This window comes from Spinacia oleracea, chromosome 1 (assembly GCF_020520425.1).
Source record: "Spinacia oleracea cultivar Varoflay chromosome 1, BTI_SOV_V1, whole genome shotgun sequence".
Classification (NCBI taxonomy): Eukaryota; Viridiplantae; Streptophyta; class Magnoliopsida; order Caryophyllales; family Amaranthaceae; genus Spinacia; species Spinacia oleracea.
The window spans coordinates 110,198,193-110,226,038 of record NC_079487.1 but is presented as its reverse complement, the minus strand read 5'-3'; the positions used below and the strand labels follow the sequence as shown (position 1 = coordinate 110,226,038).

The 27,846-nt window shown below is 36.4% G+C and overlaps 2 protein-coding genes across 3 annotated transcripts; both read left to right on the top strand.

Moving 5' to 3' along the window:
* The first annotated feature begins 5,891 nt into the window (after positions 1-5,891).
* LOC110798624 (clathrin heavy chain 1-like) lies at positions 5,892-21,413 on the top strand. Its single transcript, XM_022003813.2, has 31 exons — positions 5,892-6,053; positions 6,157-6,242; positions 6,519-6,723; positions 9,165-9,253; positions 9,367-9,445; positions 9,553-9,680; positions 10,745-10,843; positions 10,923-11,031; positions 11,607-11,686; positions 11,800-12,027; positions 12,131-12,196; positions 12,399-12,515; positions 13,153-13,350; positions 13,456-13,572; positions 13,725-13,784; positions 13,929-14,015; positions 14,206-14,289; positions 14,374-14,508; positions 14,606-14,668; positions 14,747-14,851; positions 16,035-16,147; positions 16,240-16,492; positions 16,607-16,743; positions 16,825-17,103; positions 17,184-18,186; positions 18,528-19,013; positions 19,155-19,325; positions 19,462-19,647; positions 20,092-20,214; positions 20,685-20,795; positions 20,883-21,413. The coding sequence occupies exons 2-31, from the start codon at positions 6,195-6,197 to the stop codon at positions 21,051-21,053; spliced, it is 5,130 nt and encodes a 1,709-aa protein (XP_021859505.1). The 5' UTR covers positions 5,892-6,053; positions 6,157-6,194; the 3' UTR covers positions 21,054-21,413.
* A 3,175-nt stretch (positions 21,414-24,588) lies between these two features.
* LOC110798633 (uncharacterized) lies at positions 24,589-27,846 on the top strand. 2 transcript variants are annotated; one of them, XR_002536134.2, is made up of 4 exons: positions 24,589-25,101; positions 25,599-25,796; positions 26,904-26,995; positions 27,441-27,846. XR_002536134.2 is itself a non-coding variant. In XM_022003820.2 (3 exons), the coding sequence occupies exons 1-2, from the start codon at positions 24,691-24,693 to the stop codon at positions 25,758-25,760; spliced, it is 573 nt and encodes a 190-aa protein (XP_021859512.1). In that variant the 5' UTR covers positions 24,590-24,690; the 3' UTR covers positions 25,761-25,796; positions 27,441-27,846. The 2 variants fall into 2 exon arrangements, 1 of the variants encoding a protein (XP_021859512.1); XM_022003820.2 differs by lacking the exon at positions 26,904-26,995 and having other exon boundaries at positions 24,590-25,101.

Here is a 27,846-nt window from a genome sequence, read left to right as displayed (position 1 = left end):
AACCACTTCGGAGGACGATAAAAGTTGGGATGCTTCGGATCCGTCGGCACACGGACGAGCAACCACTCCGTTTTCCAATTGTGGTCAGAGCTAAGGTAGGGGTACGCCGTGATGTAGTTCGGATCCCCCCTCTTTCGGGACTTCTTGTTGACAATGGTCCACCAACCATACCCATCACCCTTGGAAGCATGGTTGAGAACCAGATCGTGAAGATCCCGAAAAACAGCGATAGAGCAGGGGAAATTGACGAAGTCACACACCCATCTAAATCCGATTATGTGCCTCATAGATTTGGGTGTGAGCTGGGCCAAACTAATGTTGTACGACACCAAAAGCTCGGATACGAACGGATCCAGAGGAAAGCGGAGACCATTCTCCAAATGGTGAGTATACACGGAAATGAACCCCCTCGGTGGATGAGTCACCCGAGGACGCTCTTGCTCAGGAAGCTCGCACCAATACCCCAAGGCATGCTGAATTCCGTATAGCTCCTCGGCCTTCCGATGATAATTCCCTAACTTCGCTTCCACCAACCAGTCACCGCTGACCGATTTCTCCAACGGACCGTCGATCTGCGTGGTCTCATGCAAAATTGAGGCATACTTGCCCTTCGGATCAGCTTCCGTCCAATGAACTGGAAACTCGGAGTAACGACGACGAGCACCCGAAAAGCCAGCTCTCTCACCAGAGGTTGCGCGTTCATCTTCGGAAGCATCCCAACCAATCGAACTCTTCTCCAACGGCCTCTCCGAAGGTCGACCCCTCGAAGATTTCGGTAACCTCCCCGAAGGCACGTTCTCTCTCTCACTCGAGGAGCCAACAACGAACTTGCTTTTGCCCCTATTCTTTGCCATGGTCGCGAAATCTCGATCTAGGGTTTAGATTGAGGGGTAGAAGGAAGAACGAAGAAAAAAGGAGAACTCAGAAACAAATTACCTTTTTCCGAAGCGGAATTCGCCGATAAAGCGAACAACACAAGTTCCCGAAGTCTAAAGTTGGCCGAATTTCGTAGATCTGAAGAAGCAAATTGCACTGCGATCGCCGGAATTTAGAGAGAGAATGGGTTTGAAATAAGGAGTAAAAAGTTCAAAAGGAGCAAAGCACCCAGTATTTATAGAAAAGAGAAAGGGCGCATCAACTTCCCCAAACCCACGATCTCCATGACACAGTACAATTCCCAACACTTGTCATCAATGCAAATCATCCCTTTTCAAAAAAGAGAGGGAACTTTCGGACTTCTGACAGCTGGAAACCCACCCATTTAATTCTAAATGGACCGGGTCTGGGGGGGCATGTTGTTTGGGCTCCCAATTGACTCTCAATTGGGCCACTAAGTCCAAAGCCCAATGGCTCTAAACAACAACATCGAACCCACCAGTGGCTATTCAGCCATCCATTAAGGCCCAAGGCCCAATAGTAATAAATGACCTATGGGCATTTATTATGCAAACACTATAAATAGGCCGCCAAGGCTCACACCTCAAGGTACGTCCAATTTACCGCCTTAAGACTACTCTTCTAGAGAACTTCTCTCTAGAATCCGAGCATCATTCTTACTTAGGCATCGGAGGGGCTTTCCTCGGAAACACCCCCGAGGCTAGTAACTTTGCTCTTGTGCAGGTGAATTCGGACTCCACTCATTCAAACAAGCAAGATCTTCAACACATACAAAAGGGCCTTCATTCGAAGCCCATTGTTTCCATCTTTACAACACCGGAACAAGAATTATTCTCTTTTTTTCAAACTCCTTCCTCTCTCTCTCTCAACGCTTATTGCATTTTGTCTCAAGCAGAATTTCATCCTAAATGATGAAATCTAACAATACATATACCCTTCTTATTTTGGAGTGATTTGACCACTCTTAATTTCTACTACTCAGTGTTTCCTTTTTTGTTGGGGTCTGCCCCTCATTTATATCAAAAAGAAAATATATACTCTTCTTAATCACGAATCTTTAAGACTTCAAATCTTATCCTAGATAAACTTTACACAATTATCACACAAAAAAAAAAAAACTTTACACAAGTATTTGCAATACAAAAGGTCTTGCATGCACAAGGTGTACAATAAATTTATTGTGCACCAATATAACTTTTACCTAATTTTCTTTAACTTTTACGCATTTTTCTCTAACTTTTATATTATTAAAAAGAAGTTAATAAATAAACGTTTTAAAGTGTTAAATGATAAATTTTATACATTATTAGTGATTTTGAAGAAATGTTTTTTATTAAAATGAAATTTTTTATTAATAAAAGTAGATAACTTTTATATGTATAAGGATAACTTTTAAGCATTTTACGTCAACTTTAACTTTGGTGTACAATATTTATCGTACACCCCATGTAAATAAGAATTTGTGTTTGCAATAATTACGTACATTGAACAAGCTTTATAACAACATTGCATATTTGACTGAAATATATAGAGAATAAAAAAATATGTATCATTTTCAAAAGCCAATCCCAAATCATTCGTCGTGTGGCTCTAAAGTTGTAGTAGTGGAGAGTGATTGCCGACAGATCGTGAGGATGCTCCAAGCCAAAGAAGGGGATGACGATTCCTACCTTGGTGTTATTGTTAGAGAATCATTATCTATAGCTTGTTCTTTTGATGTCATTAGTTTTCATCATGTGTTCAGATAGGTGAATGAAGCGGCTCACACTATCTCTCACCTTAGCCCTTTGGATTACTCTACCGACCTGTTTGGTAGTCGGTAATAAATGGCGGGAATGAGAATTAATCTAAGTCTTATTTGACAAGAAAATAACATCATGATATCCATGCTAATGAAATTTTGTCTCAAACTTTGTGTTTCTCTTCATACATTTGCATTCCACCTAACACCACACCCCAAATGGTAATGGATGGTAATTGAAATTTATAAATGGAAGGAGATAATTTTGAATGAACTAACATTACCATGGGAACGAATATTGATTTTTCTTATAAATTTACGTACAAAATTCATTCCTATTAACACCATTTAGGGTCGGCTACCAAACAAGTCGTACAAGGATATGGGTGGGGGGATGTCCGAACGCAGTTGATGATGTTATTCCAACTAGTACTGATATTTTCTTAACCAATTAATATATGCGATCGTTTTTATCCAAAAAATAAAATAAAAACATTCTCCGTCCTCTCATAATAGTATATACTCCATTTATCCCTTTTATTTTTTATTTATTCCATTTCGGGTGTCCCGTATTAATCTTTACATTCGGAGTATTTCCTTTTATATTGTAACATAAATGTCCTTAATTAATATTCTGTCGAAAATCGTGTAAGTGGTTATTTTAATCAATCAAATTCATCGGGGCACTAAATATTTCATATTTTCCCATTATAGTATTGAATGTCTCACACTTTCCCAATGTCATATTGTGGATAAAAGTGAAAACATTACCAATAAACGTAATTTATATTGTTTAAATAATAGTAATTTTTGTCATCCATATTAATTAGTTGTTAAAAAATTGCGTGCATAAAACCAAATGTAAATAGTAGAAGGGATGAAAAGAGTCGAACTCTTCCCAGAAGTAGATTTCTTTTTTTTATTATATTTTGCGAAAATGAAGTTATGAAATAATTGAAAGTTCGAACTTGCAGTTTTAAGCTATTTGTAGAAATCTCACACTTTGTTTGAATAAGCAAAATTAGGGAGAAAGAGAGGGGAATAAAATCTTTTGTTTGGATAAAAGGTTAGGGGAAGGAAAGGGAGGGGAGATGAGGGATCCATTTTCCTTATGTAACGCGAGCGGTCCCTCAAGATATTGAAATTTGTCCGTAAAATTAAATAAGAAAAGGAGAAAGTGAAACAAATAAAATAAATTGGGAAAATATTTAATTAACAGGGCTTGAACCTAGGTTGTTTGAACAAGCAACATAGAGCATCTAAAGGGAAAGAATGAAAAAAAATCTTAGTAATCGTGAATTTCACCATTTTGTGACTCATACCACCATTCCTTAGCATAGTACTCCAATTGTGAGTATATTAAAGGTTTGAATCTTAGTAATAGTGATTTCACCATTTTGTGACTCATACCACTATTCCTAAGCATAATACTCCAATTGTGAGTATTTTAAAGGTTTGGGATAAACTCCACCCCTATAAAATTGGAGATATTTGGAGGGGAAATGGAATTCACTAGCTTTTCCCCTACCTTTCTTTTCCCTCCCCTTTCTTTCCTGGCCTTCTATCTTACTATCCAAACACACCACAAAGCTTCATATCTACCAAAATCCTTTGATCAAGCAACTCACTCACGGTGTGTTTGGATAGCAAGATAAAAGGGAGATGAAGAATAGTGAAAGAGGAGGAAGGGGAGAGGAAAGGAAGAGAGGATGTAAATCTCTCTAATTTTGGAGGGATGTGTTTATTAAGTAGGGAGGGAAAATGGATCTCTCCCCCTCTTTCCCTTTCCTTACCCCAACCTTTTATCCAAACAAGGGTGTTTGTTCCCGTCCCTCCCCTCTCTCCTTTTCTCCCCATTTTTTCTTATCCAAACAAGTATTAAGTCATTAATTACCGAAATACTATCTAAATGCAAGTAAACAATGTAAATTGTTAACGATCTAAAATAAGATATTTGATGAAATCGTGTGGCTCAAGCACTAAGCTAGGATGCACTTTGATGAGTAAAAGAAAGTGTTAAATGTGCTTTCTCTCTTATGTCTCATATTTAACCTAAAGAATCCCGAAAGGACTGTCGTCTAATGGGTACACGAAAATGAGAGGAATTTGACTGGCTAAAGCTTTGCTTTTGTTTAGTCAAATAGATCTCATTCCTTGGCTCCTCGGGGCCAATCACCGGATTTTTCCGACCTGACTCAACTTGACCTACTTTGAAGATTATGTACCAACGTCTTGGGGATAACATAACCAGTTGGTCCGACCAAGAAAGGCATTGGAGTCTTTGGGCACACTTCGTTTTAGCGACATTATTGAAAACTAACGCATACTGGTTTAGTGACTTTATTGGGCATTGCTTTCTTATCTTATTCCATATTTCTAGTTGGATGAAACAAGTGCTCATAAAGGACTTCTCAAGGACCGAGGAAGTACTATCCAAAAACTTCGCTTTAGTGACTTCACTGACTTTTAAGCGGATTGCTACTGATTTGTCATACTCATACGGATTACATTGTAACGTTTTTAGTACTATGACACTATATTATGGAAATATAATATACTAACTCTGTCCCTACTTTTTTGCTCCATTTAAGTTTTTACGGTCTCCAAGACGTGACTTAAAACATAAATATATCTTATTCTATATGCATAAAAAATTATAAAAAAATGATATTATAAAATTAGACATCAAATAGAGTCTAACAAGATCCCCGTAATTGTATTATTTCTTACTCCCTCCGTTCCTAAATATTTTTCCCATTTCCCTTTGACACACAATACACATTTTATATCGTTAATATCTCTAGTTACGTGTTATTAAAAATTATAAAATTTTCATATTGTTAATGTACTCATTGAGAAGAATCAAACAAGACCCCACATGACAATGTTTTTTCGATATAGTGATCGTAATTCATAAGATTCCCTTCCATTGTGAATAATGTCAAACATTTAGATTCGAAGGGAGTATAATTTAGTGAGAATATATGGTCAATATTTTCATAGTTTAACAAAAAAATATATAATGGGACAAATATTTAGGTATGGTTCAGAAGAAGGTAGTAACAAAAAGGTTGATACAGAGCCCCGTTGGGCTACGAGTACCTTCAGGTTTCAGTTCGTGGTACTTAGATCTCAGCCCAAAATAGAGTGAATAATTAAAAAACAGAAAAGAGAAAAAGGCAAAAAAGCTAGAGGATAAAAAAAGAAACTGGAAAAATAAAATAAAAATAAAATGTAACGAAATATAGCGCACTTGCACTAACGAAGCACATTTTAACACGATCTCTCAAATTATTTGTTTCATTTTCTCTTCTCTTCACTTCTCTCCCTTCGCAAAATTCATCAGATTTGATAATTAGCATTTCAATCGCCATTGTTGATCTTCGATTAGCTTTCTCTCTCCGGTGAAAATCAAGTGAGAATAACGATCAACACTTCCACTTTGACTTTCTTCGCTCTCTCTATATAATCAATTCAATTCCACATTCAAATCAACGCTTTTTTGTTTTGTTTTGCAGATTCTTTTGAATTTTTTCGACCCTTCGATCTGGTAACAATGGCGGCGGCGGCAAGTGCGCCGATCGTAATGAAAGAAGTTCTTACGGTTGGTTTTTGTCTCATTCTCCTCGGATCCGTGCTTTGATTTGATTTTGCGTTGTATCATTTCGTTCATGTTTTGAAGTTTTGGATTGATTAATGCTTATACAATGTGAAAAATGAGCTAGATCTGGATTGAATTTCATTTTGTGAATTTAAAATTGGACGATTTGATGAATTGCGAGTTTTCTGAGTGTTGATTGTGGATCAGTGAGGTGATTTTGTTCTAATTTGATATTAGAGAATTGATCGAAGTGGTAATTACTTTGTTTCGATGATGCAGTTGCCAAGCATTGGAATTAATCAACAATTCATCACATTTAACAATGTGACAATGGAATCAGAGAAGTATATATGTGTGCGGGAAACATCTCCGCAGAACAGTGTTGTCATTGTTGATATGAGCATGCCGATGCAACCGTTACGAAGGCCAATTACCGCGGATTCTGCTCTCATGAATCCGAATACTAGAATTCTTGCTTTGAAAGGTAGGAGAGATTTTTATGCAACAAAGTAAAATTTGCATCATGTTCAAATATTTTTGGCTAGTGTATTTGACAGTTTGTTTGGTTGTCCCCATAGCGGTTGCTGCTCTTTATTGTTTGAATTTATTATGGTGACTCAAAGATTAAACAGTAGATCCTTGAATAGGCGATGTTCTTTTTTATACCAATCTTAAAATAACAGGCCATTGGCCCACTTTCTAAATGCAGGAAGTTGAACTTTCAAATTTATTCTCATCCTTAATGTTAAGCTTAACTAAGAATCAAGAATGTAACGTCAAGGGATATACAATATTAATCGAAGATGCACGAGTATGGGTACTTAGTAATTCATATTGACGGCTTCTTAGTTTCTCACATTGTTGTGTTGATGACTATCTTGAGAGTTTTGACTTGTCATTAAACTTCCATTTAGGAAATTAAGATAGTAATGTGTATTACAAAAGACTGTTTGGACAAGGCCAACTGATTAGAGGAGGGGTGCTGTCAAGGACTCCCTTTGTCTCATATCATCCACTTAGGTTTGGCATGCATTTTATGAAAGCTAGTAGCGGGATTGGGATGGCCAAATTGGTCAGGTTAAGTAGAAGATAAATTTGAGAAGGAGGGAGTAGTATGATGATTGATGGCTTGATGCATAGACAATACATGAGCAAATGGAAGCTTTTTTGGTGAGATTTGAGATATTTGTGAGAGGTGAGAGGTGAAAGTGTGCAACCATTCAGCGGCCTTGGTTTATTGGTTTGGTACATCAAAGCTATTTCTAACCCATGCTCTATGACCTTTGTTTTCATCTTGAAGTGTCTACTTCGGATATTGGATAAGTAGACGTAGGTGTGTTGTTTTGGAATATGTGGACACTATAACTGTGCCTAAAAATATGGACTTTGTGATCCGTTTTTGATCCCCATTTGTCTTATATAGTTATAGAGTTGTACTGAATGACCATTCTCTATACAGAGATAATAAGATTGGGATTTATCATATTCTGTAGCTTAAGAAGACTTACAGCTCAAACTGTCCTATCATCCTATGACCTGAACAAAGAGTGGTGCATATGAAGAGTTAGCTTCATGAGTTAAAAATTTGTTGTAATCATAAACATGTGGCTATGTGCTTAACGGGTATATTTACGAAAATATTTCAAGTTTAATTTTAGGATTCTTTCTTTGATTTAAGGTATACACGAGTGTGAACATCGAGCTAAAGTTTCCAATGATTTAAAGTGTTGACTCAGTGTGATATCCTCGTGAGGACTCAAATGAACAAATTGGAAATAGAAGCTGATGCGTAGATTAGTCTCAGAAGGGGTTATGTATCTACGTGCTTCAATGTGCACATTCATTGATCTGAAATAAGTGTCTAGGATGATTTTTATGAGTTTGTAAAGGGTATTTTTGAGTGAAAAAATTGCTGCAAAGTTTCTGATGGTTGTATGAGGTGGCTGAGGAAGAAAATGAATGAGATGAGGAAATAATAGGTCATTTCCTAGTAAGGGGGATAGAGATAATCAAGAGAAGATTTTGATCTTGATGTGGGTTGATGTGTTGCTTTTGTATCTTAAAATTTGTTAGATCATTAAAAGATATTTCGATTGCTTGACATATTTCTTCATTCTATTCTCACTTACTTGCCGTTTTTGTCCTTTCTATTTTGGGTTGTCTAAAACATTGTCCTCTCTAGTTATATGCATATTCATCCAATCATCTTTGGTTAGATCATTAAAAGATATTTTGATTGCTTGACATATTTCTTCATTCTATACTCACTTTCTTGCCGTTTTTGTCCTTTCTATTTTGGGTTGTCCAAAACTTTGTCCTCTCTAGTTATATGCATATGCATATGCATATTCATCCAATCATCTTTTCCTATTCTCATTATATTGACAACTTGATTTACTATTGGTTAGAATCGTCTCAATAATTTAACTGTTTAGTGTTTGTAAAAAGTCAATGTGGAGTTGTGGACAAATATAGTAGGGCTGAAAGAGTTTTCAGATTGTTCAGGCTTGAGCTGTTGTCTGGTAACATATGCAATTATTTATGAAATAGCGTTAATGAAATGTGTTTGTATGGATTCCTACAAGGCATGGTTAGTTTTATGGCTTACACTGTTGATTGACAGAGTAGATTTTTTTTTTTGGTCTTGATACGAAGGCACGGACGTGGGTTCTATATGAGCATACTGTGATGCTTTTGATATTTGAACAAAGAGACCTAATGAACTTATTTTGAATGTTTTTTTCCAGCATTGAGTCGGTGTTACCTCGTGTTTTAGTCTTAAAATGGCAAAATAAATGACTAATGTCATGAAAGTATTAAACGAAAAACTTACCAGTATCTATTTTATGAGTGATAGGTCTCGTGAACTATATTCTTCGGTGTAAGTCATTTTCTCTTATGATTTGTCATGGTTTTTTTGTGTAGCTCTACTTCCAGGTACCACCCAGGACCACTTACAGATATTTAACATTGAAACAAAAACAAAGGTGAAATCACACCAGATGCCCGAGCAGGTACATTTCTTTAACAATAATTTAGGAGAAGGGCTCGGTTATATTGGGTTATACTGCATTTGCCTTCTTTCATCCGTTGGTTTATTGGGCCTATATTCTTTGCTTTTTTGTAGGTTGTCTTTTGGAAGTGGGTTTCTCCAAAAATGCTTGGACTTGTGACACAGACGTCAGTTTATCATTGGTCAATTGAAGGTGGGATGCATTTTTCTTATAGGACTCCATGCCCATACTTTTCTGGCAACATTACACTGCTGTGGTGATTTATCTTGACATTTATTCTTGTAATTATTGCCATGCAGGGGAATCTCTACCTGTAAAAATGTTTGAAAGGACGGCTAATTTGGCAAACAATCAAATAATTAACTATAAATGTGACCCAGCTGAAAAATGGTTGGTCTTGATTGGTATTGCCCCTGGTTCTCCTGAGGTACGAAAACTTATCTGGTTATTTCTGTTGCACAAATTTTGCACTTCATTACTGCTGATCTTAGTTCTTGTGAGTATCTACCAAATTAGTCAGTGTTTGTAGACCAGCATGAGATCTTGGTTCTTTTTTCCTCAAAAAATTCCGCGTTTTGAAGGTTGAAATTCATTGAGAAATTATTGTCAGGCTGACTGTTGAATACCTAAGATTAACAATTTACTGAAAAAACGCTAGAAAGCCTCTTATAGCTGGAAATTTCAAAATATTAGCTTCTTATCAGGTATCTTTTAATTAAAATTATTCCGCAGCCTGTTGCTGTTTAATCTTTAAAGTCAGGTTATCTCATCCTTCATCTTGAAGTAGCAATGGAGGTTGCAGTTATCCCACACCCCCACATTATCATCTCTTGTTCTTTATCTGAAACACTTGCATCTCATTTACGGAGTATTACATACATGGTGCATGCATTAGCCTAATAGTTCTTGGCTGGTAGTATCCTGTAGCTGTAGAACAGTGCATCTATAAATCTATTGATTCTTGCAAAGTATATAATTCCCTTTCCTTTTTTACAATAAGCTGTTTAAGTGTTGAATACGTGATTTATTGTACACTACATGACTACAATACTGTCCTCGTCAATGTAAAACCGTGTTAAATATTTGATTCGGACTGAGCGTCCAAAAGTCGTCCTTTCAGGTCATGGGGTATTATCCTAGACTCCTAGTATGTTTGCACTGTCTACAGTCTACTGCTATTTCCTTGATTAGATTCCTGTACAAACAAAATAGGGTTGGCTAAATTGTCTCTTTCAAGTTTTCGTGTTAGCAGTTGTTGTGCACTGCTTTACATGTTTATCTCTTCTGTTAGTGTAGTTTCTCTGCGTGAAGTACTGGTAGTGGAGTCTGCGGATTTCTTGTCTGTATAGCAGCTTAACTTAATTTTTTGAGAGATGCTTTAGTTACAGAAATACAGAATACCATTTATTACGCTCTACGAAATTTTCAGCCCTTCTGTTGTGTTTCCGCCGACATCTTAAGTCATTGATAACTTCTATTCCTGTGTTATAGAGACCTCAACTTGTGAAAGGAAGTATGCAGCTTTATTCTGTGGATCAGCAGCGCAGTCAAGCCCTTGAAGCGCATGCGGCATCATTTGCCTCATATAAAGTGTGATGTTTCTCCTTCTTGTCTTTCTTGGTATCTATTACACATTCAGGAATCTATAATACTTCCGTATGGTTCGTAGGTCCCTGGCAATGAAAACCCTTCTACTCTTATCGTGTTTGCTACGAAGTCCATGAATGCTGGCCAGGTTACTTCAAAGTTGCATATTATAGAGCTTGGTGCACAGCCAGGTTTGAACTCCTTTTCCGTTCTTCTCCCCTACCTTCTTACTTGAAAAGCTTGCATGAGTTGTGATTTGGATTTCTTTCTTTCTAATATCTTTATCCCAAGTTCTTACTATTTCTTATCGTATAATATGTTGCTAATATAGTCTTATACTTCCTCTGTCTTTATTTATGATTGCATCATTTGGATTGTACACTATTCACACATTTTTGTTGATAATCTCTCTCTTTTTTTGTTTTTTTGTGATTTATATGCAAGGAGAAATATAAGCACGTGGGATCTTCGTTAGATTCGTTTCGATATATTTTTTCAAAATATCCACTTATATTTTTCACAAAAAGATGGTTGAACATATTAATAGTTCAAGTTGTGCATTGGCATACATGAAACTCCAAATGGTGCAATTATTGGAAAAACGAAGGAACTATTGTTTTTCTCTTCTACAGTGATCTTCTTTGCCTAAAATAATTTTTAAATAAGCATTTACTAGTGCATTACAATCAGATGTATTTTCTCTCCTTTGATACAGATTTCAGTATGGTGTGTTTCTTCTGTTTTGACCATTGTACTATATTGACAGGAAAGCCAGGTTTTTCAAAGAAACAAGCTGACTTGTTCTTCCCTCCTGATTTTGCTGATGATTTCCCAGTCGCAATGCAGGTAGTACCTAGACTATATTCACATTTTGTTCAGAACATTGAAGTACATGCTGCAACTTTAGTTACTATTTTCTACTACTCCCTGTGAATAAATTTTGTTTATCGTTTCTGCAGATGTCCCAAAAGTATAGTTTAATCTATGTTATTACCAAGCTTGGGCTGCTATTTGTGTACGACCTTGAGACTGCCAGTGCTGTTTATCGGAATCGAATAAGTCCAGATCCAATTTTTTTGACATCAGAAGCCGCATCAGCTGGAGGCTTCTATGCCATCAACAGAAGGGGGCAGGTTCTTCTTGCCACTGTCAATGAAGCTACTATAGTTCCGTTTGTCAGCGGCCAGGTGTGGTTTTGAGCCTTTTGGCAAAATTCTTTTCTAGATCTGTGTAAAATCAATGAGCTGATATAGATAGTAACCTAATATTGATGGATTTGGCTTGATGCAGTTGAACAATTTGGAGCTTGCTGTTAATCTTGCCAAAAGGGGTAATCTCCCTGGTGCAGAAAATCTGGTAGGTTGACTTTTCGTTCAGTGGTTTTCTAATGAGAGGTCATGCTTTATTATGGTTATTATTTTGGAAACTAGTGTTTCTGACTTGGAATAACTGATAATGATAATCTGCAGAAAAGGATCAAATTTCATATTTTAAACTATTACACCTTCCTGTTGGTATTGTGATAACCTACTGAACTTCCATCTCGTACTCGTTTCAGGTTGTCCAGCGCTTCCAAGAATTGTTCGCTCAAACAAAGTACAAGGAAGCTGCTGAGCTTGCTGCTGAATCCCCGCAAGGAATTCTGCGTACCCCTGACACTGTTGCAAAATTTCAGGTCTGAGAGTGTATGCAAGCATTCACCAATATGCATATTTTTCATCTCATAGTGATGCTTTTGATCTTATGTGCTATTTGCTTTCTGCTGTTTGTCTTTTGGCATTGTTTTTTTTTTTACCATCATACGAATAGACAATTATAATTTTCTTCTTTTAGTCGGTGTTGCTCCAGCTTCCACATTTCCTCTTTCACTTGGTATGATTTAAACATTGTTTATATTCATACTCCTTTATGGAACATATCAATTATAACTTGAAATTCAGAGACAACAGTAACACTAGTAACCATCCTTGCATATGTCTTAGTTGAGGCCACTTGCAGGTTCTCCTCTTATTCTTTGAAATCCATTTCAATTATCAAATCTTAAAATTAATCATGGAATATTTAGCTCTTCATGATGGTAGAAATCTGAAACCTGTGGATCTAGGTGGGCTAGTGTTAGGCATTTCAGGACACTGCTAATGTTCTTACTGTCTAAAATAGAGGCTTTGTTATACTCAATTTATTTTTCTTCTGATGAGCAGCATTCCACCAAATATGACTGGAAACATATTTCTGATTATTATGGATGAAGTCATTTTGCGTTTGGGTTTTGCTGAAAACAATATGTAATTTCTTGTCGTGTGTTATTGCAGAGTGTTCCTGTTCAATCAGGGCAGACGCCACCTCTGTTGCAATACTTCGGGACACTTTTAACTAGAGGAAAGCTCAATGCATTTGAATCGTTAGAATTATCACGCCTTGTTGTGAATCAGAACAAGAAAAATCTACTGGAGAATTGGCTAGCAGAGGACAAATTAGAATGCACGGAGGAACTTGGAGATCTAGTGAAGGTGCACTGGAACTCTGGCAGTTATTATGATTATCGGTTACTCTGGGTTCATTTTTCTTCTTGTGAAAGTCGAGTGGTATCTGATACGTCCCTACTTTTTATGCAGACTGTTGACACTGACCTTGCCTTGAAGATATATATTAAAGCTAGAGCGACCCCAAAGGTCGTTGCTGCCTTTGCCGAGCGCAGGGAGTTTGATAAAATTCTCATCTATTCTAAGCAGGTAGTTTAGATCTTCATTTTGTGGCTATAATGGTGCAATATTCATTTTGATTCTTATCACTCAAAAGTTATAAGTTGGCTCTTTCTGTGTCCTTATTTCACTCTCACATGTGTATGTGCCACAGTTGTTTTATGATTCTTCTGTTGATGTAGGTCGGTTATACACCAGATTACTTGTTCCTTCTCCAAACTATTCTCCGAACAGATCCTCAGGTGTGTTTCTGACTTCTTCTTGCTCTTATTCACTTAAAAAAGAAGTGAAAAAGCTGTGGTCGTTGTACCGTAATTGTAATAACAAATAAATAGGTCTATGAAATAATATTTTGTTTGTGCTTATTTTCCCATTGTACATTACAGGGTGCTGTCAATTTTGCGTTGATGATGTCCCAAATGGAGGGAGGGTGTCCTGTTGATTATAACACAGTAACTGATCTTTTTCTTCAGGTGTGATTTTTTTTACCTTTTGTTCACTTATTGTTATATTTTTCATGTGGAACCATTTTATAGTTGGGGCTTAGAGTTGTATACCTATTGCCTCCTCACCATCTCATTTAAGGAAAGTGATTTTCTGTGGTTGTGTTGGTTTGTCAAACCCTAATGTATGAACCGTTTTTTTTCCTTTTTTGTTACTCAGAGGAACTTGATTCGTGAAGCAACTGCATTTCTGCTGGATGTTTTAAAGCCAAATTTGCCTGAACATGGCTTTTTGCAAACAAAGGTATAAATATTGACTGTGTAGTATAGACATCTTAATAATCATCAGCAATACTTGAGCGTTTTGACTTATGGATTATGCATGCAGGTTTTGGAAATAAATCTTGTTACCTTTCCTAATGTGGCTGATGCCATTTTAGCCAATGGAATGTTCACTCATTATGACCGTTCTAGAGTTGCTCAGCTTTGTGAGAAAGCTGGTTTATACATACAAGCTCTTCGGGTACTTGGTCAATTATTTTATCTTATTGTTTTTTAATTTTTATCTTTTTAATGAACTGAGGCCCCTTACTAATATGCATTTTACAATTATTTTGCAGCATTATACTGATTTACCTGATATAAAACGTGTTATCGTGAACACACATGCAATAGAGCCACAGGTTTAATTTGTGACCAGTAAATTTTTGTTGATTTACTTGAATTGATTGGCTTGTTGCTGAAATTTTGGCTATGTGCAGGCACTTGTTGAGTTTTTTGGGACTCTTTCCCGCGAGTGGGCATTGGAGTGCATGAAGGACCTTTTACTTGTCAATCTCAGGGGCAACCTTCAGATTATTGTGCAGGTATTTTCACACTTTTTTTTTTAACTTCTAAGCAAACATGAATCAACTTTAATTTATACATATGAATCAAAATTTGACTTCAGTAACATATATCAACAATATTGGTCAAAGAATTCGAAGTTAATTCTTAGCTGCTGATGTGATAGTTACAGCAAACTAGTTTTTTCGTAGAATTATGTTAATCGAAATAGATGTAAACCTTATATCCGAATTCATTTTCACCCTTGGGATTGGCACTGAATTTAATAATAGGGGTTAATGCAAAATAAAAAATTTGAAAGTGGTTAGGGAGAGAGAGAAAATATTAAATTTTGGAAAAGCTAGGGAGAAAAGTTTGATAGGATGGAATCCGGAGAGAGAAATGGGAAAAGGAAGTAGAAAGAAGACTTTAGGACACTGTAAAATGAACAGTGAAAATGAATAAGGGTTGTGGGAAGTACTCCGTATAATTGAAGTAAACTGTGTACAAGATCACTTATTATCAGCAAATTATGCATATTACACTAGATATTCTTTATAACCATGTATCAAAATAATATCTAAATAATGGAAACTACTCCCTCCATTCTTAAAAGAAGTTTCTATTTTATTTTTCAAAGTCGAACTTTTCGAAACAGTTTTATTCTTTGGTAACAATTACGGAGGACAAAAGAATATATAGGCATTTATCAATTACATATTTACATATGATGAATTAAGATACTACATTTTTTGTAAATCAAATTCGTAGTTTGATTCGAAAAATGAAAAATGGAAGATAAACTATTAAAGACATGAAGTAAAATCAGGGAGTCGTAGAATTTGAAAGTCATAAAGTATAAAATCAGGGAGTATAGAATTCGAAAGTCATGAAGTATAAAATCAGGGTGTGTATCAGGGAGTATAGAATTTGAAAGTCATGAAGTAAAATCAGCTCCAGTTATATCCATTCTATGTAGTATAATGTTTTTAATAATTCAACTACTAATTTAATCAAGTTTGTATATATTTTTAGAAATAACAAGAGTATTACTTAAAGAAACTGCATTTATCACTTTTTATAAATTACTTTAACCTATGGATGTAATGGGGACAAATCACAATCTAGTAATTACACTTATTGCTATTTCCAGTATTATTAGTAAAGCTATCAACTTGGTATATTGCCAATTCATTGGATGTTTGTTTTGTTTGATATTTTCAGGCTGCTAAGGAGTATTGTGAGCAGTTAGGAGTAGATTCATGCATGAAACTCTTCGAGCAATTTAAATCATACGAAGGGCTATATTTTTTCCTTGGATCTTATTTGAGCTCCAGGTATTATTCGAAAAGATGAAGGCTTGTTTGACTTTCTTTACGAGTGTTATTCTCTTATTCCAATCGTCACACCTTTTTATCTTTTTATTCAGTGAGGATCCAGAGATTCACTTTAAATACATCGAAGCAGCTGCCAAAACCGGACAGTTGAAAGAAGTGGAACGAGTGACTAGAGAGTCGAACTTTTATGATGCTGAGAAGACGAAAAATTTCTTGATGGAAGCCAAACTTCCTGATGCACGACCGCTGATTAATGTCTGTGATCGATTTGGTTTTGTTCCAGATCTCACGCACTATCTATATGTAAACAACATGCTTCGTTATATTGAAGGTTATGTTCAGAAGGTATGTCTACCATTTAGATGGGTTGTTTCCTGTCAGAGCATGTATAGTTTAGATTCTTGAACGTTGATACTGCAGTATAAAATCCGCTGACAAGGTCTCATCTGGATTTGTTAGGTTAATCCGGGAAATGCACCACTAGTTGTTGGGCAGCTTCTTGATGATGAATGTCCTGAAGATTTTATCAAGGGTCTGATACTCTCTGTTCGCTCTCTTCTTCCAGTAGAGCCACTTGTGGAGGAATGTGAAAAGAGGTGCTGACATTGTGATGAATGATCTTACTACTGGTTCTCTGTTTTCTTTAATTGCTTATTCATATTTCTTTTGTGTTTCAGGAATCGACTTCGCTTGCTCACTCAATTTCTCGAGCATCTTGTTAGTGAAGGAAGCCAAGATGTGCATGTGCACAATGCTCTGGGTAAAATTATCATCGAGAGTAACAATAATCCAGAGCACTTCCTCACAACCAACCCATACTATGATTCACGTGTCGTGGGTAAATATTGTGAGAAGCGCGACCCCACCCTTGCGGTAGTTGCTTATCGGCGAGGACAATGTGATGACGAGCTTATCAATGTCACAAACAAGAATTCGTTGTTCAAGCTACAAGCGAGGTTGGCGACTTGCTTTTATCTATACTCTATGGCTGTGATGTAATTTATTGAAAGATGCTAATTGGTTTCTTCTGTTCCAGATATGTTGTTGAAAGAATGGATGGTGATCTTTGGGAGAAAGTTCTCAATCCTGAGAACGAGTATAGGAGGCAGATCATTGATCAAGTTGTGTCCACTGCCTTGCCTGAAAGCAAGAGTCCTGAACAAGTTTCTGCTGCGGTTAAAGCTTTTATGACAGCTGATCTCCCACATGAATTGATTGAACTTCTTGAAAAGATTGTCCTACAGAACTCTGCTTTCAGTGGAAACTCGAATCTGCAAAATCTCCTCATTTTGACAGCCATTAAAGCAGATTCATCGAGAGTTATGGATTATGTCAACAGGCTGGATAACTTCGACGGACCAGCAGTTGGAGAAGTGGCTGTTGAGGCTCAACTCTATGAAGAGGCATTTGCAATTTTCAAGAAATTTAATCTGAACGTGCAGGCGGTTAATGTGCTATTAGATAACATTCAAGCCATTGACCGAGCTGTGGAATTTGCTTTCCGGGTTGAAGAAGATGCTGTCTGGAGCCAAGTTGCAAAGGCTCAGTTGAGAGCAGGGTTGGTTAGTGATGCAATAGAGTCATTTATACGTGCTGAGGATTCCACTCAATTTTTGGATGTGATCCGTGCTTCTGAAGATGCAGATGTTTACCATGACTTGGTGAAGTATCTTCTTATGGTTAGGCAGCAAACAAAAGAGCCTAGGGTGGATAGTGAACTCATATATGCTTATGCCAAGATTGATAGGTTGAGTGACATTGAGGAATTTATACTCATGCCAAATGTTGCCAACCTCCAAAATGTTGGTGATCGCTTATTTGATGAAGCTTTATATGAAGCTGCAAAGATTATATATGCTTTTATATCTAACTGGGCGAAGTTAGCCGTTACCCTAGTGAGGCTCAAGCAATTCCAAAGTGCTGTTGATGCGGCACGGAAAGCCAACAGTGCAAAGACTTGGAAGGAAGTTTGTTTTGCATGTGTTGATGCTGAAGAGTTCAGATTAGCTCAGATTTGTGGTCTCAACATCATTATACAGGTACTTTTGTGATTTCGTGTATTTCTGTGTCCAGAACTTAGTGCTACCTATGTTTAGGAAATAAGTAGTTATGGAATTATAGTTTAGAAGGGATGTCTTTATTTTCTTGTGTGTTCTTTATGTTGATGTAGCTGTCTGATGATGAATGTCTACATTCCTGAAAATTGGTCTGATTCACAAAGAAGGGTTCTTTTTTATGTTTTCCGTTAAGGCATGTAACAAACTTCTATAGCTACATCCATATGCCTTGACCATGATATTCTGTGTTTAGTCTAATTTGTTTATTATTCGTTTGTGGTAGTGTATATGGTTACCATCTTATGTGAGTGTCAAAATTTTAGGTGGATGACATGGAGGAGGTCAGTCAGTATTACCAGAACAGGGGTTGTTTCAATGAGATAATCTCTTTGATGGAAAGTGGTTTGGGATTGGAACGTGCACACATGGGCATCTTTACTGAACTGGGAGTACTTTATGCTAGATATCGCTCTGAGAAGCTTATGGAGCACATTAAGCTGTTCTCTACTCGTCTAAACATTCCCAAGGTTATCAGAGCATGCGATGAACAGCAGCACTGGAAAGAACTTACATATTTGTATATCCAGTATGATGAGTTTGATAATGCTGCTGTAACTGTAATGAATCACTCTCCCGAGGCCTGGGATCACATGCAGTTCAAAGATGTTGTGGCTAAAGTGGCCAACGTAGAACTCTACTATAAAGCTGTGCACTTCTATCTACAGGAGCATCCTGATCTAATTAATGATATGCTTAATGTGCTGGCACTTCGTCTTGACCATACACGCGTGGTTGATATAATGCGAAAGGTTCGTTAGTTCTCCCTCTTGTTTATGCTTAATGCCTCAAAATACTTGTTATCTGAATCAATACAGGCAAATTTTTTTTTGTTTCTTTTTGGTTGTTGTATGGGCAATCTTTTCACGTTATAAGTATTTTTCGTGTCATAGGCGGGTAACCTGCATCTCGTGAAGCCATACATGATTGCAGTCCAGAGCAATAATGTCTCTGCTGTAAATGAGGCCCTGAATGAAATATATGCCGAGGAGGAAGATTATGATAGACTGCGAGAGTCGATTGATTTACATGATAACTTTGATCAGATAGGACTTGCACAAAAGGTGATCTGCATTTAGCTCCTGTTTTACTTTGTTTTATATCTAGTGGTGGTAGATTTAACGTGCTCTTCATTTGACAAAAGCTGAAAAAGGAAGTGCATACTGTTTTTTTCCTCATACTTAGTAATGTTGATGACAGATTGAGAAACATGAGCTTCTTGAGATGAGACGTGTTGCTGCTTATATCTATAAGAAGGCAGGCAGATGGAAGCAGTCTATTGCACTGTCTAAGAAAGATAAACATTACAAAGACGCGATGGAAACATGTTCACAATCTGGTGATCGTGAACTGGCAGAGGAGTTGTTGGTTTATTTCATACAGGAGGTATGTTTGCTTTTCCTTGTCTTTCAACAGAGGTCTACATTCCTGGCATGGGCTAGCGGAGCCATTCTTTAGTGTTGAAGTATTGAGTGCATATGGAAACAAAAGATTTTTCTTATTTTGTAACAATGTTAAACCAACATTTCCCCTCTGTTTACAAGATACTCTCCATAGTAAAATATCATGATTTTGACTCTCCGAGCAATCAATATTGTTTAAAAAATCTAATGTGTACAGTGCAACCTGATACCAGTCTCAACTGGTTAGAGGTAATGTTGTTAACATCTGAACCTATTTGGACCCTGTTAAGTGCTAACGGTATGATCCGCAGTAGGCTGCTGTTGTGTTAGATGAGGCATATTGAATCTGTAATATTGGGATTGCAGCTTTTGTGCGTTGGCAAGCACCATCTTTTGGGGCTAACTTTCCTTAAATTTACTTTTTCAGGGGAAGAAGGAATGCTTTGCCGCGTGCCTTTTTGTTTGTTATGACGTGATACGGCCAGATGTTGCCCTTGAGCTTGCCTGGATGAATAATATGATTGATTTTGCCTTCCCATACTTATTACAGGTAACAGTTGTGACTTGTCGTGGTAGGAAAAGATTGGAAGTTGAGAAACTTGACCTATTCTCGGATCCGGTTGCCACTTTCTATTAGCTTGTATTCTTGTTTCTGGGATCATGAGTCTGATTATTATTGGTCATTGTTAAGCTAAATTCCTTCATCTATAATGAGTTCAGAGCTGGCTAGAGAACAGTTATTACTTCCACAGTTTGCATTCTAAATAAATCAAGTGTAAACAGTTATTTTCTTGATTGAATTCGCCATGTGTTTAAAAGTTGCCTCAAGTAGTCAAGTTCATTCCTATTTATATGATTAGCAAGCTAGAAGATAAAAAAAATTATTTATTATACACCCCATTCTGTCAATAAGCCACACAGATTGAAGTTTCGATTGTGTATACTCTATTTTGAAATAGACATAAAAGGAAAGTGGGGACATTTGCAGTTGCCAATTCTCATATTTGGTCTTACTTGCAGTTTATCCGCGAGTACACGGGCAAAGTTGATGAACTTATTAAGGACAAAATTGAAGCCCAGAAGGAAGTAAAAGCTAAAGAGCAGGACGAGAAGGACGTAATTGCTCAACAGGTAGCTTCTTGTGTTCTATTATCATTTTTCCCACTGCCGCGTTCTTTATTCCTGCTTAGTAACTAATCTATACACCTTGAATGACAGAATATGTATGCTCAGTTGCTGCCTCTGGCTTTGCCTGCTCCTCCAATGCCGGGTTCTGTACCAATGGGAGGAATGGGAGGTTATGGACCTCCTCCCCCAATGGGAGGAATGGGAGGTATGGGAATGCCTCCAATGCCAGCTTATGGAATGCCACCTATGGGAAGCTACTAGTCTGCATAGTCCATGGAACTTGTTCTAACCTGCGCTTCACATCAAGCTGTTGAGCTGCAGTTTGAAATTTTGGTGTGCTAATTATTCTGGTGGATGCTTCTACACCTTATGTGCCATACTCAAATTGGACAATGAATGGTCAATCTGAGAATAATGTTGAATTTTTTGCATTCTTTGATGTGATATATGGTTGATGTACATTTCTGTATCTTCATTCTTTAGACATGACTTGAACTTATTCTTTTTCGGCTGCTGCTTCTTGTAAGCCGGCTGAAGTCCGTTTTGAGTTGCAAACTTGTTTTTGAACGCTCATACTTTAATTTCCTCTAATTTTCCAGGTCTATTGATTGTTTAGTTCCATCTGGAGTAGTTTTTATTTCATTAGAGTTTTATGCTTCAATCTACCCATGTAAGGATTTTGGTGAAGCAATGATAAAATTACCCCAGCCTAACAGACTCTTCTTCTATCTCCCCATTGTCTTTGAAATACCGTAATACGGAGTACTTGTTATGGATGTCTTAAAATCATAATCCTCTGTGTATATTTAAAGAATGGGTCAATGTTACTTCTCATATAATCCGTACAATTTTGTTCATCCGGAATTATGTTCGAAGTCACCTCAGCTTAGGTCAATTGGTTGTTTCATTCAGATGGAACGAAATGAAATAGGCCTGGTTTACAACCATCCTAATTAGGTTCAGGTGTACAAATGAATTGAGACTCTTAATAAACTACTCGGGTTCAACTAAATATTGTTCATGTTCGTTTATGTAATAAATGAGTCGAGGTTGAACAACTTTTGAATATCGTTTAATAAATGAGCTTGAACATGGACGACAACTTTTGTGTGAGACCGCCTTATCGAAAACACCGCTTTGATTGTTTAACTAATTGGCTTCAGTGCTTAACTAGTTGGCTTCATTGCTTAACTTATATGGTACCAAAGTGATATTTTGTGTAATACCGTCTTATATAAAAGTTTGTATATATATTTATGCTCGTTATTTTAAGTTTATGAACAGGCTCGTCTATTTATGTTCATGAACAAGCTCGTCATTTATGTTTATAATCAAATTTGCCATAGAAAATTGATTTATTATAGATAAAAATCATATTTGACTTTTAACATCCAAAAACAATATATCATAGAATAAAATATTTTAAAATTTGCTAAATTACTACACATTCAAAGTCTATAGGGGGAAGGTCATTTAAGAAAAAATCTCGTTTATAAACTCAACTCGATTAAATAAAATTAAACATGACGTTCACGAACACAAAATATCTTAACCGAACCGAGCTAGGAAAAAGAAATTAAAGCTAGGTTGAAAGCTCGGCTCGGGCTCGCCTAAATTAAATGAACATGTATAGGAAAGGGGTATTACTCATCTCGGCTTGGCTCGTTAGGTCCCCTAATCCTAATAGACCGAAATGGGGACTACAAAGAAAATTCGAAAATGATAAAGGTCGCAACATGCGACCTTTAAGCCGTGTCACAATGATGACATGTCATGCTTGTGTGTCATTGGAAACTAAAATATTTAACTTATATATTCCATTCGTATTTATTTAAGGGATACACTTGCCTTTTCCAGTCGTATTTATTTAAGAGATACACTTGCCAATTTTAGTAACTTATCAACCCCACCATCTAATTAAACAATCTATCTAATATATTCTATGTCCCACCACCCTATTAAACAAATAATTTCAGAACTACACCCCACCTCCACCCCTCTAAAATGACATGGTATCCACCTGCTTTACTTATTAAAATATCTACCCCAACCCCACTTGTTTGAGAGGGCGGAGAGGCGGCATGCTGTGATGTGTGAGCAAACACATCACAGCGTCAAACATGCACCATTTCTTTTAAAAAAAGTATCATTTCGTCAAACAGAGTACCATTTCGATAAAAACATGTACAATTTCGTTAAAAAGAGGAAACAGAGTACCATTTCGATAAAAACATGTACAATTTCGTTAAAAAGAGGAAACAGAGTACCATTTCGATAAAAACATGTACAATTTCGTTAAAAAGAGTACTATTTCATTAAAAACAAAGTACCATTTCGATTAAAACATGTACCATTTCGATTAAAACATGTACCATTTCGATTAAGACATGCTTCCTTGTATGATTACTTTATTTCATTCAATTTTTCTTCTTAATACCCAAGCCCGAGCAAGTGTATCTCTTAAATAAATACGGATGGAATAACCTATTATACATGTTACAAAAATAGCTAGGAAAATCTTAATATTCTAATTTATTTCCTTCTTTATATCGACCATCTTATTTACATATTTTCATAGTAAGAATATTACATTTGTAGTAAAATTATTCTGATAACGCATGGCCTACGTGGTGCCTATATGTGTCAATTAAACTGCGGCACTTAAGATTACGACAACTAAAAGTTGTCGCAACTTGTGACCTTTATCATCACCCAAGAAAATTTGAGGTTAAGATTAGACTATCACAAATTCTTAATTACTACCGGGGTACATATTTAATATATACACCGGAGTAAAAGTTAACTCAAAATGTTTAAAAGTTACCCTTATACGAAGTATGTGTTAAAAATATAAATATTTTAGTGATAAATTTTTTCAAGTTCGATAAAATTATTTTTTCAAAATCATTAATAATGTAATTCCGTATAAAATTAACCATTTAAAATGTTTAACGACCAACCCTTTTTTATAATATAAAAGGTAATCAAAACATATTAAAAGTTACGTAGTACATTAGAAATAGGTAAAAGATATAAAAACTACGTATAAATTATTCTGATGTATAGCAAATTTATAATATTCATTGTATATCTTATGGGTGCAAGACCTTTCATTGTAATTAATTCAAATAGGTATACGTAGTTTTTAGATAGGAGTACGTACTCGTTAATACGTTAGGATTTAGGTATTTAATTTACTCCATCCGTCTCTTTTTGTTCTTTATGTTTTCCTTTTTTGGTATTTCAAACGTTCTATACATTTCCTTTTATATTTTTTTTTTTTTGATGTTTTTTCTTTTTATATTTTCACATAAATGACTTAGTATTCTATCCAAATAAAGGTTCAATTATTATTTTAACCAATTAAATTCATTGGGCCATTTAAACTATCACACTTTTCTATAGGGACATTAATTTTTTTTTCATAGCTCAATATCAGAATATTGATAAAAGTGAAAACATTATTAATTTATTTTGTTTAAATAAAAAAGATTGAATGCATGAAAATACCAAATGAAAAGAAAAAAAAGAAACGGAGGGAATAGTGTTTTTTTTACGGGAAGTTAGGGTTCAAAGTTCAAACCCAATTACGAAGTGTAATTAATGTGATCCATTTACCAATTGACTGTTGGTTCAGTGGTGATTGAGGCTGAACTTGGTAGGGAGGACCTGTGTTCGATCCCCCGCAACAACAATTGGGAGGGGAATGGAACCTATCCACTCAGAACTCGCCCCGAATCCGAATTAGCCCTAAGGGTGAACCGGATGGTACACCAAAAAAAAATTAATGTGATCCATTTCAACTTCAAAATTCACACCCTCACAAGTCATACATAACACAGAAGTCTCAACTCATATTCTCTCAAAATTCTTACGAAGAACAATTCCCGCGTTATCAATGTCAACGTGGGCTTCAATTATCGCTACCAATTGGGATCCCGACGAGTGGGAAATCGTCAACGACGATGGCTTCGTCTACAAGCGCAAGAAACGTCGAATTGACCCCACTTCCTTCGCTCGTGCGCCAGATCCCGAACCAGATCCAGCTCTTCGAATCAAGGAAAAACGAAAGAACAAACGCGCAGCTTTGCTCAAGTTAAAGGAGAAATACCTAAAAGAAATTTCTGGCTGGGACAATTTATCGAACACCTTGAAGGCAAAACAAGATAGTGTTATATCTAAGCGTGAACAAGTTAAGAAGTCATCTGGGGAGGACAAAGAAGGAGGGAAGCTTCTAGAAATGGGCGATAAAGGGTTTGAATCTGTTGATAACTCTTCTGGGTCTTTACTTGATGAGCTTCTCAAGCAGGTACTCCCGTGGTTTTATGCCGTTATTTATCTTTTTATGGTTAACCTAGCCAATATTTTGGCTTTTCCCCCCATTTCAAATTATCAATTAATTCTTTTTCAATTTTTGGAAATCCATTTGTTGAGATTAATTGGATGGATTATTATTGTTTTTTCTTCATTCTTAGGAGAGTATAACTTGAGAATTCTTCTTATAAAGTGTGTTATTGGCCCTTATTTCTGTAACAATTGGGACTTTGTAGGAATCATTTCTCTCTCTTTGGTGATGGGAGTATTAAATTGTATAATTACCGGAAAAATTGGAATTTAGACTGCTTTAAGATGGTACATGTTGGGTAATTTGGACCTTCAACCTTAGAGAAATGCCTTGTGAGCTTTGGGTATTTTGGAGGAATTTGGTTTGTGTTTTATTATGTAAATATTTTTGTCTATAGCGTAACTAAGCATATTTATGAACATTTTGGATTACGATTGAATTCAGACGTTTGGTGCTTTTAGGTTGAAGAACAAGAAACAATACTACACAATATTGAGCAGCTTTGTGATGTAGCTGAATCCTTGTGCTATGCCCATGAGGAGATGGCGAAAACATCTTACTTAAATCTCCCGGTTTGGGAGGGTAACCCTCGTGAAACTGCTGCATCTCTTTGTGAGGATTGATCATTAGTAGTTTGGTTAGCTTTCTGCAGGCATCAGGTTAGTGGAAGTAGTGTTTCAGTTTGGATATAGAGCTGAACGAAATGCCTTGTATACAGAGATGTGTTATCAAGTCGAAAACAAGATTTCTGTGTGAATGAATGTGTCCGTTCCACTGTTTCTTTTTTTTTTTTTACAGAAAGAAAAAAAGCATATGTGCAGACTTGATCTCCCTCAAAATTACTATATAGAGTGTTTGGATATGCGCACATGCTTTTTTTTTAATCAATCTAATACGGAGTATGTTTAATAGGTGATTTTTTGTATATTTTTCGGCTGATCAGTTATGCAAAAGAGAGTACTAGACCGTAGAGTCATTTGGCCTCTGTTGACAAATCATGGGCTTCTTTTATTAATTGTCTGTCTACCTATGAATAGAAATGCTTGTAAATTTGAGACCAAGAAAAGGACATCATTTTGAAGTCCCTCAAGTTCAATCTATGGCTACTTAATTCCTTTCAAGGCTTCAAGTATCTGTATAGAATATCTGTATAGCATGTGTCCAAAAACATGCCCTCACCATTTCTTGTTCAACTGCCCACTGCATAGCATACTTAGAGATCAAATTAGTAAGGTGGTGTGCTCAAAGTTATCATTGTTGTATTTCATTTATGGCTCCATCTACTGTTGTTATCATTAGAGTTCCTTTAGAAATACCCCATTGCAAAACATATAACCAGGCCTTATTAATGCGTGGGCATCCTGCTATTAGACGTTGCAGATTTGCATGCTGTAAGCATTTTTTTTCTGATCATTAAGTCACTCATCTTCAAGCAAAGTAGCGTGAAAGGATAGGTACTCTTTTCACTAATTTTTTTGGGATGTTTTATGAAACCTGGTGAGTCCTGTTACTAGGAGTTCTCATTTTTTTCCCCCGAGACTCTGTTCTGCTGACTAATGATGTTGATTATTGAAAAATAGGTTGTTTAAAGAGTAACCATTAGAAAAACTTAGGTGTGTTTGATTGAAAAGACTCCCTTTGTTAACACCCATGCTTAACGGGAAAATCTAGAACACCCATGATTACCCGAAATTTCAAAAAAATGTCACCTAGAGTCTGAGATTGATCAAATTGCCATTTGATTATCACTGCTGCAATTTTACTAGAGGCAAAGGCAATCTGGTCAATTGCAGGCAGCTGACATGCTGTCAAGTCGTTTCACTGGGTTATGTTGCTCACACGCAGGTGCTATTGTCAGGTATGGTACATATCTTAGTTTAAATAAATGTGTATCACAAGTATGAAATCGAAATAATGCCATGATGCTTGAGTAGCAGGGGGGGGGGGGGGGGTTCTTGCGGGCGAGGGTTTCACCTTTTGTTAGTATGAAATAATGTTTTAGTAGTAGAGATTTATTGGGAAACAAATGAATGTTTGTGTGTGAGGTTCACAGGATATGCGTAATCTGACATTATGCTACTGAATTACTCATACACCTTATTACTGTAGAAAATTTATGATAAGGAATAAGTTGTATGAAATTGCTTAGATGCCTTGATAAACCTAGAATCATGATCCTAATATAATTGTTTAGTGTAATTGTTGTGGAACAAGGGTATGGGGTCTTTTTGTGCACTTTGTAACGAGAAATGGTCTTTTATTCCAGTATATGCCCACTTAAAGGACAATTGTTTTACATCCAGGTGATAAATATGGGTGGCAAAAGGCTTGCTGCTTCGAAAGGTCCCAAGTGTTGTGAAAGTGGTTGCTGACTTGCTGGTAAAATGTGGTAGATGAACTACTGTTTTGAGCAGAGGAAAGTGAGATCCTTCTATGACATGCTCGAGAAAGGCCAGATCAGTGTTGTTGTAGAAGAATAAATCGTATTTGATGAATCATATTTTGTTTAACTTGGTGTCTTTCCTCGTTTTGCTGCTAATTCTTCAGGGAAGGAGTGCATAAACCCATTCATGATTAATGGAGTACTTAGTAATTTTTGTCTGATACTGAAAGTTAATGATGTAATGATATGGATTTTCAGTTTTCATGTTCCTCCCCTTTGGGTGGTGAGTTTTATGAGAACATGAGCACTATATTTTCTATTGCCGA

Bases quoted from the DNA above. Each gene is read 5' to 3' on its own strand.
- LOC110798624 (XM_022003813.2), top strand. From the start codon at position 6,195: ATGGCGGCGGCGGCAAGTGCGCCGATCGTAATGAAAGAAGTTCTTACG. The intron at 9,446-9,552 runs GTGGGATGCATT...ATTGCCATGCAG, and splicing joins TTATCATTGGTCAATTGAAG to GGGAATCTCTACCTGTAAAA. The intron at 14,016-14,205 runs GTGTGATTTTTT...TTTGTTACTCAG, and splicing joins TAACTGATCTTTTTCTTCAG to AGGAACTTGATTCGTGAAGC.
- LOC110798633 (XM_022003820.2), top strand. From the start codon at position 24,691: ATGTCAACGTGGGCTTCAATTATCGCTACCAATTGGGATCCCGACGAG. The intron at 25,102-25,598 runs GTACTCCCGTGG...TGGTGCTTTTAG, and splicing joins TTGATGAGCTTCTCAAGCAG to GTTGAAGAACAAGAAACAAT.